Consider the following 13,112-nt stretch of genomic DNA (forward strand, 5'->3'; position numbering starts at 1 on the left):
TATTATGCTATTCTTGTTCCATTTACCTGGAAACAACAGTGTTGCAATAGCAATTGTCAGAAGACAGTTGAATATTTATTGCAAAATGAAAAAAAAAAACAAAACCCAAAAACTATTAGACTGGTTCTTATTCTTGGGGGAGGGTTTTTTATTGACTTGAAAATACTGAAGCAAAATAAGAAGTGTGAGTAAAGTCTGGTCCATGCAAGATTAACAAATTCCTGTTTCCTGAAGGCACCAAGAATGCCAGATATTTGTTTAGACTTGTTTCTTCAAAATTGTGAATCTCTAGCAAACAAAATGCCTTAAAGGATGATAAGAAATTACTCATAATCAGAAAAACAAGTTTAACAGATGAATGGGCCACTTATTTATTGTGTTAGGTAGAATAGTATCATAGACTAATTTAAGTTGGAAAATACCTTTAATTTCATTAAGTCAAATCATTAATGAAACACTGCCAAGCCCTCAACTAAACCATGTCCCCAAGCACCCCATCCACACCCCTTTTAAAGCCCTCCAGAGATGGTGGCCCAACCACTTCCCTGGGGAGCCTGTTCCAGGGCTTAAAAACCTATTTTGTGAAGAATTTTTTTCCTGATGTCCAATCTAAATGGCTGCTGGGACAACTTGAGGTCATTTTCTCTTGTCCTAAAACAAGAAGACAAAGCTATTCTGTAAGACTTGATTAATTTTTAAATTATTTGAAAGAACACTACAAAGTATTACCAGAAGGTTTTTGACTATTCATTTGGAACTGGCAGTATTGTGAAATAGAGCAAATAGAGCAATAGAGCAAAGGGAGAACAAAAAAGACTAATACAGATAAGAAAAAGAGAAGAGCAGTTAGAATGAGTTTTATAAACTATGAATATTTAATTAACATTCCATATTTATGGCTTGAATTGTTTATTTTTGAGTGTGCAGTTTGCCAGGAAGGCCTGGTGACCAACTAGGCACTTCTTGATAAGCAGCACCAGTCATTCAGAGCATGTCTGTCCTTGTGCTGCCTCTTGCTGTCACTTATGGGTGCCCCAGTGACAGTCCTGGACAGACACTTCCTCCTATCTGAGCAAACACAACCAAAATAGTGATTGCTCTGACAGTTAAATACTGGTAATAAGGGACTCTATATCAAACTAACAGCTGGCTCACTTGTGTTGTGTTTGTTTTAGTCGTATCTAATAATTTTTTAATTGTTACTGCTTTGTTGAGTTGTATTAAAATTCTGCCTTTTTAACAAACTACTCAAATTGTGACTTAAAAAGAAATTCTCAGCAAATGTCAGAATAAATCTTGCTTGTCTAGGTTTAATTATTATTTTACTCTGTATGTTTAACCAAATATTGCTATAATATTAGAAACGAGACACCATTGTCTTTTTTTTTTAATGACATTGACTTTCATCAATAAAATTGCAGAAGAATGCCCCCTAGTGTGGGTTCTCATGTAATGAGAAAGATTAATGTACCTTTATTGTTTTCAGCATATAAACTTTGGAGCAAATTTGTGCTCAAGACTTTCAATTTCTCTTTTATTTTTAAGGTTGATTTTTTCAATATTTTAAAGCATTTTAAGCACTAGTTCATAGATTATTTTCTGCATATAAAAATTTAAAAAACATATGTGCCTGAAGTATATAATATGGAATGCCCATATATTAGTTCAGGCTCTGAATCTGTGTTCCTAGATTACGCAAATAAAATTCCCTTTGAAATCCTTTAAAGCTAATCTTTTCATTGTTATTTCAGTGAGAAATTATGAATTTCAATTCAAAGTTCTCTTAGTTTGTTTAAATGCCCATATCCATTTCTGCATATTTCAGAAGACTGATGATTGCGGACAATCTGAATATTGTAAACATGAAATGCATTGAGGACACTGCCAATTTAAAATATTTCTGCATTAAAAAAAATATATATATATATATATTTGCAGTAAACCTAAAATCATCTAAAATCACTTTACCTGTGAGGAATTCTTTTTAACTTGCTCTTTTTTTAAAATTCTGTGTCTGCAATGTGTCCTTAGTGAAACTGCTTTCCCTTCTTTACTTCCACATGGAGCACAGCAGCTGCTGAGAAGGGGTTTTGTTTGGTTTTAATTAAAACATTACGTGTAAACAACAACTTGCAGAGTTATTGGGAGGGGAGAAAATAGTGCCTGATGTATCATTAGAGTCTTGATTTGTTGCACTCAGCTGTTGCTCCTAAAGTTTTCTGTTGGCTATTGATATTGTCACTCACCTGTCCTCAGTCCCTTGGTTGCCATGGCAGTTGTCATTAATTTGGGCTTTACAGTTTGATTAGTGCACAGAGATCTGCATGTAAAAGGCAACTAGACATCAATACATTCACCAGGGTGCTTGCTGTTTCCTCTGTGAAGAGAAAGATGCACACTGCAGAAAGTAGAGGTTATCATTTTCTCCAGGAAGGAGACTTTAGGAAGATTTTGGGCACCTTTTAATAGAATTAAATTTACAGGAGCTTATTGCCGCTTTTATCTTTCACAACTTCTGCTTATCTGAGAAAATTGTTCTGTGGCTTTAAAATTGTTCACAAAAAAGATGTTAGAATTAAGACTATTTATCTCTTCTCATTCTTATCTTTTCTCAAATCTTTCCTTTTTTCATCTCACTTCCCCCCTCCTCAGTCTCTCCCCACAATTCAGTCCTTCCCTGTAGTCCCACTAATATTTTGTCCCTGGCAAGCTTTCTACAGTTTATAGATTAACGTGTATTTGCAAATGCAGATCTTCATTAAGGTCTTTATCTTGTGCTAGATGGATATCAGTGTTGACTAACAGCAAAGAAGAAGCATTAAATATGGCATTCCGTGGAGAGCAGAGCACAGGTGAAAACAGTTTAGAGGATCTGACAAAAGCCATTATTGATGACATACAGAGATTACCCGGCAATGAAGTCTGTTGTGATTGTGGCTCACCAGGTATCTCCATTTGTTCACGTGGTCATCTTCTTGTTGGGAGCAAAGTAATTTCTTTTAAGAAGTGTTTGTAGAGTGCAAACTAATTTTCTAAGTGATGTTTCTCAGTCTTCAACCTGTTTTTAAAAGATCAAGTATGACTTTCCTACATCAGTTCCGTTTAATTCACTAAAATATTTTTGTGTGTTGTCTGTGCTTACTTCCAGCAGTTCAAGCCCCTCTGGAGTTTGAACTGTTCTTGTTGCACTGTGTCTAGATGCTTGTTGCACTTGAATGGAAGTTGCTTGGCATCACTGATCCTGTGCATGCTACTAAGTAGAAGTGAGTAATATTTAGACAATGATTGTGGAAAAATTGACCTGGCCAGGATCTTGCTCTGAGGCTTTATCTGAGCATGAGACTACTGGAATTGCAGCATCAGAAGTTTTCAGAGATGGAATAAGTAGTCTTATGCAAAGGAAGAGACCCAGAGTTGAAATCCTTTCAGATAATCTCTTCAGAAGTACAGAGTTACAGGTCAGTTATGTGTCACTTAGAGCTTGACAAGGGGCAGCTGGTCACAGTTGGACTGAGCTGGTGTGGGAGCTGTGAGAGCTGGCAGCTGTTGCAGCTCTCTCATCAAAGGGACACTTCAAAAAGGTGATGCTGATTTGGAACTGAATAGATCCTGTGTATCTTGCTGATGCAGAACTGATCCAAATTTGAAATAGCTAGTTAAAATTACAAACTGGGATATAATTATGTCAAATCCTGGAATTGGTTCATTCAATTATTTCATTATGTAAAGGTATAGAAATTTCAGATTACAGTTCTCATTCATCTTTTAATTTGTAGTAAAGTTTTAAGCTTCACCTCTGTACTCCAGCTTGCTGCTTTAAAACTCTTGGCTTAATGCTTCAGCGGTTACTATTTAAGGTCAAGGAAGAGATTAATTTTGTGCACAAAGTATGTCTGGAGCTTTTTCTTTTCCTTAAGAGCTGGTCATGCTTCTTATGTAGCATTCGTAGTATAAAATCTATTCTAATTATACATGCAGATCTCCTCCATGACAGCATTTTTTTAGTAATTTTTTTTTCCCTGGACTAGCCAGTATTCCTCAAATTTCTTCAACACACTGATGTTTTACATACTGGAAAGCGCTATGATTAATCTTTTATGAAGGACTATTTAAGTTTAAGAAGTAAATTTTAAAACTTCAGAGGTTGTCAAATTTAGGAGATCTGTTGCTTTTAAAAACAGGAAGTAATTTGTACAGAAAACAAATGCTAAATGTGTTGAGATACATTCATTCAGTATGAATGAATAAGTGTGAATTCAGTGCCTTTGGGAATGTTCCTAAATCTGAAAAACTGCATTCCATTGGTAGCAATTTGTAGTTAAATTTGCACTAGAGTTTGGAGAAAAGTATGGAATGTTTTTAGTTTATTTTCATTCTTTGAAACATTAAATAAGGAATCATTTCAGAATACATCTCTTACCACCATTGCAAACCTTTTCTTGGACTTTGATTAAATACTTTGTTTTTCAATTATGCAGATCCAACATGGCTGTCAACTAATTTGGGCATTTTAACCTGCATTGAGTGTTCTGGAATACACAGAGAAATGGGTGTCCATATTTCTCGAATCCAGTCTTTGGAATTAGACAAATTAGGAACGTCTGAACTCTTGGTAAGTTTCTTTAATTTATATTGGGGTTTTTTTTGTCAAATGTTGACATATATGTAGGAAGTACCAAAATGTACAATTTACCGTTAATCTTTTTCAAGGATTATGTTTTTGCAGAATTTCTCCTTCGTATTTCTGTAGATATTTTACAGGTGCACAGTTATATATTATTATATATTATTGGTGCTCTTCTCACTTCTCATTTCATGTCCTGTGTTGTAGAATCAGTGTTGACATCCATTGTAATCATTCCCATCAGAATTTTGCCTCTCAACAGCTGATCTTGACCCAAAATCAGGGCAGTCTAAAAGCTCATGCAATTTCAAACATGAAGCTAATTTGACTTGGGAACAGAGAATGACTGTTGCTAATTCTAAAAAAAAAATATTGGCGGAATCTTAAGTCAATGAATGAAATCATGTAATATCAAAGTTATAAAAGGAATCTGATGTGAGACTACAAAAAAAAAAAAAAAAAAAAAAAAGGAAAAATATAAACAAGTCAAAAAAACCCCAGCTACAGTAGTTTTATCTCCCTAGATAGGTTTGGCCTGAAAGAAGAAACTTGTTACAAAAAATTTTGTATAGGCAAATTGAGAGAAAATGTAAGGCAGATCTGGATCTGGGTATAGGTTCAACGTTACCACTTTCTCTCTTCATTAAATACTGAGGTTTTTTGCAAAGTTATTATTAATCTAAATCAAATTTTACTAAGCATGATCTTCAGTAAGCCTGAGCTGCTTTCCCAAAGCAGCTTCCTGATCAGTGTATCAGCACTATTTCAGTGTTCGTGCTGCTGGATCCTCATTCTGGTTTTGTGTTGGAGGCAGATTGTCTTGAAATGAAAATAATTCTGTGACTGTGAAGTCTATTGTACAAGTTCTGGCATAATAGACCCATTTTCTTTCTTTTAATTGCTCTGTATCTCCATGTAATCATTGGACTTTAATTTTTCAGTCGTCTGTTTTCCATCATTTATTAATAGTGTGGAAAAGGCACATTAATAGTCCTGTTGTTAGGTTGCTGTTAAAACCCAAATATACCCACCTTCATTTATTGTTTTTCTTATCACAGCTGGCCAAGAATGTAGGAAATACTAGTTTTAATGATATTATGGAAGGGAATTTACCTAGTCCTTCACCTAAACCCAGTCCATCGAGTGATATGTAAGTATTGAATCTTTAAACTCTCTAAGTTTACTGTGGAATATATCTGTGATGTAAAGTGTCGTAAACATTAACCAAGCCAGGGGAAGGCATGGATGGCAGAAGACTGAAGGTTTTTATTCCCACTGTGGAGCTTCTTAGAAGTTCAGTCTCCAGTCATACAGTCGCATTTTAGCTACCTCAGCTTCCCTGTGTATAAAACCCTTAGTTAGGGTTTTAAGGTGCATTTTTTGACTTTTGAATGGTTTTGAGTTTTGCAATAAACACTCAGATGATAAACACCATAGACTAAATGGCACCAGCTCTGCTTTTTTTTGCTCTTAATCCCCATAATAATAGTAATTTTTGTATATAACAAGAAGACAGGACAAAATTGACAATTTTTCATATTTGGGGCTTGTTTGCAAGAAGGACATGCAGTGTAACAATAAACAACACACTTTTTATCAGATAGTTTTCTTCTTCCCTTCTCAGCTTCCAAGTTAGACAAGGTGATTTTAAATTATAATCATTGACCCATTTTTCTAAAAATTTCTAAAGCAAGCTCTATTTTCACACCCCACAGGACTGCACGTAAAGAATTTATCACTGCTAAATATGTAGATCACAAGTTCTCTAGGAAGACTTGTGCATCTGCGGCAGCTAAACTGAGTGAATTACTTGAGGCTGTCAAATCCAGGGATTTACTTGCACTAATTCAAGTCTATGCAGAGGGGGTAGAGCTAATGGAGCCACTGCTGGAGCCTGGACAGGTAAGCTTATCAGGTAAACACTTAATGTTTTAAATCATGTGTACTTGTAAAATGCCCAGGATCTAGGGCAGCTACTTTAGGTGATAAAAGAAATAACAGATGAAAATTATGGGGTTTTTCTTCCTTTCCTTAACGTTGCATCTTTGTGGGGAGGGAAAAGAGCACTTTATCTTTTGTCATCAATTGTTCTAAAGGAGTGTGAAATGCAATAGTGATCTCATACACTGTTTTGGTGCCACTATAGTGTGCTGAAAAGCACCTGTTCTGCTGTGTCTCTTTTCTAAAAGTCCCAAAGAACTGACTTAATAGCCCAGGGTCACCTGGTACACATACAGTATCATACCTCCTTTTAAAATAGTGGCTGAAGGAACACATTATTGGCTGTCTGCAAGTCTCTGTTTACCGTAGACAAGGAAATAATAAATCTGATGACTTCACAGCTTCTGATGAGACATTTACAGAAGTACAGTTTCAACTCAGTACTCAGTCTTCCTTCTGAAATCAATAACAGTTTTTTGGAAAAATCAGTCCAGGTCGACCTCAATTACCCATGGACAAATGTTAATCATGAGCAAAGTAACCTGTTTTTATAGGTAATAGATAATTGATGTCATGTAACCACTTGCCCAGCAATGTTTTCTCTCAACCTGGAGACATGTCAGAGAATGTTTTCAACAAGTTGTGTGCAAATAGCTAAGTTGGCAAAGGACACAGTGCCTGTCTGTGTTCAGTGGAAGGGATAAGTTCAGTATAGTCTCAGCACCTGAGCTGTCACAGAGTGCTTATCATGTAGAAACCCATTACAAATGCTCTGACTGCAAGGTCAGCTTTCTCTGTTTGTCATCCACAGCAGTTGCCACAGAATTAGCTCCTCAGTCTTCCCAGCTATTACAGGTAGTGACATCTAGAAAGGTATGAGCACCAACTGAAAGTAGTTTGCAGTTAGGACATTTGTGGCAGTATTCTCCTCTGTAAATTCTCTGATGTTTAATAAAATATTTTTAGTTAGGACTTTAATTCTAAATATATATACTCTAATATGCTTTTTAAATTGTCCTTTATGATCAATAGGAGTTAATGAAATCTAAATTTAGAGTAACTTCTTGTGCAACTTTTAAATAGAATTAAACAGCATTTCTGTTTTCTATTTCAATGCATTAATGCAAATGATATATATATATAAAATAAAGTATGATTCAGTTCAAGTTCCACAAAGAGAAACCCTAGATATGGGAGAAATATCTGCACCAACTTTATGTTCTGCCTAAAGACACCTGGGGGTCCTGATGGACACCAAGGTGGACATGGGCCAGCAGGGTGCCCCTGTGGCAGAGGTGACAGTGGCATTCCAGGCAGTGCAGATGCATTGGCAGCACATGAAGGGCAGTGATCCTTCCCTCCACTCAGCACTGGTGCAGCTGCAGTGCCCTGCCCAGATCTGAGCTCCCCACAACAGGAGTGACTTGGGCATGCTGGAGAGAAGGGTCACAAACATGTCTGAGAGTCTGGAGCACCTGGAAAGGCCCAGAGATCTGGGACTGTTCAGCTGGGAGGAGGCCCAGGGGCATCTCATTGTTGTATGGAAATACCTGCAGGGTGGGTGGAAGGAAGACAGAGCCCAGTGGTGCCCAGTGATGGGACCAGAGGTAATGGCACAGACTGGAGCACAGGAGGTGCCCTCTGAACATGAAGAAATCTTTTTGTATTGTGAGAATGACCAAGCACTGGCACAGGTTGCCCAGGGATATGGAGTCTCTATCCTTGGAGATATTCCAAAGACATCTGGACATGGTCCTGGGCAACTGGTCCTCAGTGGCCCTGCTTGGGCAGGGAGGTTGGTCTACATGACCTTCACAGGTCCTTTCCAACTTCAACTGTTCTGCAAATCTGTAAGAATTTTAATGTATGTGGGACTGTGACTTTTGTGATGCTGTTTTTGTAGCAGATGATGTTGTGACATTGCTTGGTGCTCACCAGGCTGTTGTAAAGCAACAAGTACTGCAAACTTACTTAGTATTCCTTGACAGGATCCCTTTCAATTACTGGTAGCTAAAATGGTTAAAGCCTCCTCAGGGTTGTTCCATCTGGGAAAAGTGAAAATTTGGTTTAGGAAAGATCTTGGGAAGTGTAATGCCATTTCTTTTGAAGCACTTGGTATCTTTTGGAGATAAAAAAGACAATAATAATTTTCATCATAATTTCCTAATATTTTTCTTTCAAAAGACTTGTAGAGAGTGAATGTGATGTATCTCATAGGTCTGACATACAAGTTTTGCAGAAATAAGACAGAAATCTAACTTACATTTACATGTGTTTAGGAGCCAGGTGAAACAGCACTTCATTTAGCAGTCCGGACTGCTGACCAAACCTCTCTCCATCTGGTTGACTTCCTTGTACAAAACTGGTATGGATTGCTAACTTCTCATTAAATTGTACATGACAGTTCAGAGTCGTACATGGATATTCAGAGTTATCTTGGCAGTGCCTTGGATGGTGTTTGCTCATCACTTACAATCTTTCTCCTTAGATATATTTCAAAAAGAGAATAGTTTAGTACCTTCGAGTTTACCTTCGTGCTCCTGATCAGAAGAGAGAGGGAAAGATGTGTAGATTAAAAGCATTGAAAGCAGTTACACAAAAATAGGATGAAAGGAAAAGCTGTGTAGTGCATGAGAGAGCCTTGATTTAGAGCCCATGATGATATGTAGCCATGCAAACAAATAGTTCAGGTACAGGAGAGGTGGCAGGTAAATGTACCAAATGCAGGACACATGCAAAGGAGTTGTAGGAGTAGAAAACAGGGTTCTTTATCAGAAAATTATGAACAGATGCTACATTGACTTTGAAAAAGGTGTTCCAATAATTAACAAACTGTATTAAAGCTACTGAGAGCATAAACTTCTTAATTAGTAATTTGCAGCATCTAATTTATTGGCTGAGTTGTTCTTTGTTGTCAAGGGATGTGTTCATAGAAGTAAAAATCCATAAAAAAAAGTGAGTGCTGATTATGGGAGAGTGTTATTAAAGTAACAAATGAAAAATAACATTCCAATATTTTCAAGCTGTTTGAGATCATAATTTGAAAAATGTTTTAGAAGCCCAAATTACTATTTTGAGCATTATTAAAGGATTTTTTTTATTTTGGACCATTATGTAAAATTATTTTCTTTGGTAATGGATCTTCATAGTTTCTTCAGACAGCTGTAACGTTCTGTATGCTTCTGTCTGCTGTGTGGGTTTTTGTGGCAGTCTCAAATTTAGGAGCATCTTTATAACCCTGTGGGCTCTTACTGTCCAGTATGGGTAACACTGGGAAAAGCTGTTTACTCCTGTGCTTTGCTTTTCTGGTTTATGAAAATATTTTATTTTTCCCAAAATATCAGTAGCAGTTTTTGAAAAACCTGGGTTTGGAAGTTGAAAACTGAATAAAGTACAATTTTTAAAAAACCTTGTGGGCTTCTTTGCCCGTTTGTTTTTTTCCTTGCCTTAATGTGTTGTCCTTACTTTCCTTCTTACAACTCTTCTGTTCATTCTTACAGCTGCCCTCCTGATAGTTCCTTGACTGCATGGGATTTATTAACCTATTTTAACTGTATTGGAATTATTTTTCAGATATTTCTAATGGGCTAATTTAGCATGTTTGAAAAAAGAATTATAGTCAAGTGGCAAGTGGAAAACAACTGGCATGACCTTAGAGAGATTTAGGTTTGAGTCTCTGAGTTTCAGTTCTTTAGTTTTTTTGAATGAACATCTGTAGATTTTCAATACTTTTCAATCACAGCTCAGGTATTTCCAGTGTCCTTGGAACAATTCTTAATATTTTGAAAGTAATGTTTAATTTAATTTTTTTGTCCTACTTCATATTTGTCCAGTATATTTTATATGCAATTATTGCTTACAGGGATGCTATATCTGAAATTAATGGCACAGCTACTGTTATTTTCTTGATATTTTGTTCTTTTTTTTTTTTTTTTTTTTTAGTGGAAACCTGGACAAACAAACAGCATTAGGTAATACAGTTTTACACTACTGCAGTATATACAATAAGCCTGAGTGTTTGAAATTGCTTTTGAGGGGGAAGCCAACTCTTGATTTAGGTAAGTTCATTATTTAAAACCAGAAAATACAGGTTTCCTAACATTTCTTCCCATTATTTTAGCCACTTCTGTTTATTCTCTGTGCTAAGCAAACTTCTAAAACTATGGTAGAAGGATGAAGATCTTGTGAACAATAAACCTAAAGGAAACATCCAGTTAAGAAATGGAATTCTTCAAAGATAATAGTTACAAAAATTCCTGATATGAAATACTAATGGCAAACCCTAAGCAGAATTCAGAGTTCCTTTTCTGACCCATTTTAAACTGCCTGGAATTTAGGTTTATTGTTTATTATAGAATTTGTATGTTATAATGCTTCAAATGTTTAATTCGACTCTTAGATACATGGGCTTTAAGTACACAGCACTTAATTCTTGTGTTGATATCAATGTGGCGTGGTTTCATCCAGTATGTCCCAGCCAACACTGCCACTGGTTAGGGAAGGGAGATCATCTAGAGAACAAGAGATTATCATCTGTTTGTGAGCAAACAGAGATTCTATTTTCAATTAAACTTTTGGTATACCATTGTGACAAATGTACTGATATAGGTGGAGCAAGTGTTACACCTGTCTAACACATGCAGGTGCAAGGAGAAGCTGAAAAGCAGCTGAGAAGGTTGATCCCATTTTTCATGGGATCAGCTTGTTAGGCCCAGGAGTTAAATGTGATCAGCCTGTCTATAAAACATTTGCATTCAGTCAGTTAATGGTATAGAAGATTTTTAATGGCTGAGGAAAACTAGATTTTGTTTCTCCCTTTTTCTTCATCACCTTTACTTTCCTCCGCTCCCTTGTAAAGAACTGTTGTATAAACTGAAGTTCGCAGTTTAGTGGCAGAACTCACTGTGTTCTTTGCCTTTTTATAGACCTTTACAATATGTTCTAATATTAACATAAGTCAGAGAATTTAATGTGACCTTTTTTAGCAGGTATAAGGGGAAAGCTATCTGAATAAGTTAAAGTAGGTTTGTTGGTCCTTCCATTGAACTTTCTTCTAGGTAGATGCCAGAGGAGTGTTCAACACCTTTTTGGTTCCTTGTTTTTTGAGTGTTTTTTGGTCAGAGAGAGGGTGTTGTGCTCCTTTTGTTGTTTTTTGTTTGTTTGTTTGTTTTTGTTTTGTTCTGGGTTTTTTGGTTTTTTGTTTGGTTTGGTTTTTTTGAGTGATCTCACATAGACCTTGAAACATCAGGTGTACACTTAAAAGTTGAAAGTTTGGATTTTATGCAGTCCTTAAGCTATCTGTGTGTTAACTTCAATAAGAGGTACTATGTTTTCATTCCTTTCCATATTGAACCATCTCTGATAGATCTTTCCAAAAGTAAACCCTTCTTTTAGGGATCTGAATTCTTTCAAAGTCACAGGCCTTTCTAGAGGACTACTTTGTATTTTCTAGGATTCCTAACTGATATTCTCTGTGTAATATTTCACACAGACATTATAGATCTCAGTTTGATCACTTTCAGTTCCTGATCACAGAAATGCTTTCCAGTCTGGTCGTGCTTTAGAGCATTCTCTATTCCTGCTCCATGGCATTTACTGGTGTATTGTGAGAGTAGATTTTACCTGGGGTTTATTCACATCAGATGTGGGAGTTGTTTCTGTTTACTGATACTTGCTACTGAGCATCTAGGAAGGATTCCATTAGATGCTGTGCCTGAGGACCTCCCAGCAGCCTCAGATATCACCTGCTTTCTGATCAGGTGTTACTTTAAATTGTAAACCATTTTATAGCTTTGAGAAAGACAAAGTTAGATAGTCTTAAATTTATTCTTGTTCAAATGTCTTCAAACTAAGGCTTCAAGCCTCTACCTATTAATCAAAGTAAAATCTGCATGGATCAACCTTTACCCCCCCCCCTTTTTTTTTTTTTTTTTTTTTTAAGTCTTAAAATTAGTTTTCTTTTTGGAGCTTTTTTACCCTGCCTGGTTACTTCTCCTGCTTATTCAGGTAAGAGTTTTATTGGCAAAGACATTGAGTGGAGATTGAGATGAATATAAATTTCTTTATATTCTCTGCTAGGGTGGGTAGGAAAGATTTGGGAGCTTGTCCCAGGAGCTGCTGCTGTTCAGAAAGAACCTGACGATACATGAAATGCATGAGCACTTAGCGTGGAATCTTAAAGAACTGCAGCTGCCGTAAACAGACATTTTTCATCACTTTTAGAATTTACTGTGTTACAAGTAGTGAAATTTAATAAATTATTTCTTAGGACATCTCAAAGAATTGCTCTTTTTTGTGCTGTTAATTTTGTAGTAAACCAAGCTGGAGAGACGGCTCTGGACACAGCAAAAAGGGTGAAAGCTGTCCAGTGCGAGGAACTGGTAAGAACTGGGCCTGGGGGCAAAGGCAAAGGCGGGTGTTTGTGTCTTCAAAAATGTGATCTACTTTATATATCATTACATTGTATCTCACACTTGTTATTGCTGCCAGCTGGCTAAGTGTTGATCTGAAGGCCCTACCACAGGTGACTGTTTTCTTACCTAAAACA

General features: G+C 36.4%; 1 protein-coding gene across 3 annotated transcripts in view; it reads left to right on the plus strand.

Moving 5' to 3' along the window:
* The window catches only part of ASAP1 (ArfGAP with SH3 domain, ankyrin repeat and PH domain 1), a 145,658-nt gene that overhangs the window by 102,492 nt on the left and 30,054 nt on the right, over window positions 1–13,112 (plus strand). For all 3 annotated transcript variants that reach the window (XM_083865935.1, XM_083865936.1, XM_083865937.1), the window contains 7 exons: window positions 2,782–2,945; window positions 4,479–4,612; window positions 5,683–5,774; window positions 6,340–6,526; window positions 8,845–8,930; window positions 10,508–10,623; window positions 12,878–12,945. In XM_083865935.1, the coding sequence (XP_083722061.1) occupies window positions 2,782–2,945; window positions 4,479–4,612; window positions 5,683–5,774; window positions 6,340–6,526; window positions 8,845–8,930; window positions 10,508–10,623; window positions 12,878–12,945 (847 nt within the window). The remainder of the gene's footprint in view (window positions 1–2,781; window positions 2,946–4,478; window positions 4,613–5,682; window positions 5,775–6,339; window positions 6,527–8,844; window positions 8,931–10,507; window positions 10,624–12,877; window positions 12,946–13,112) is intronic.

The sequence above is a fragment of the Zosterops lateralis genome (assembly GCF_965231275.1).
Source record: "Zosterops lateralis genome assembly, chromosome: 1".
Taxonomy (NCBI): domain Eukaryota; kingdom Metazoa; phylum Chordata; class Aves; order Passeriformes; family Zosteropidae; genus Zosterops; species Zosterops lateralis.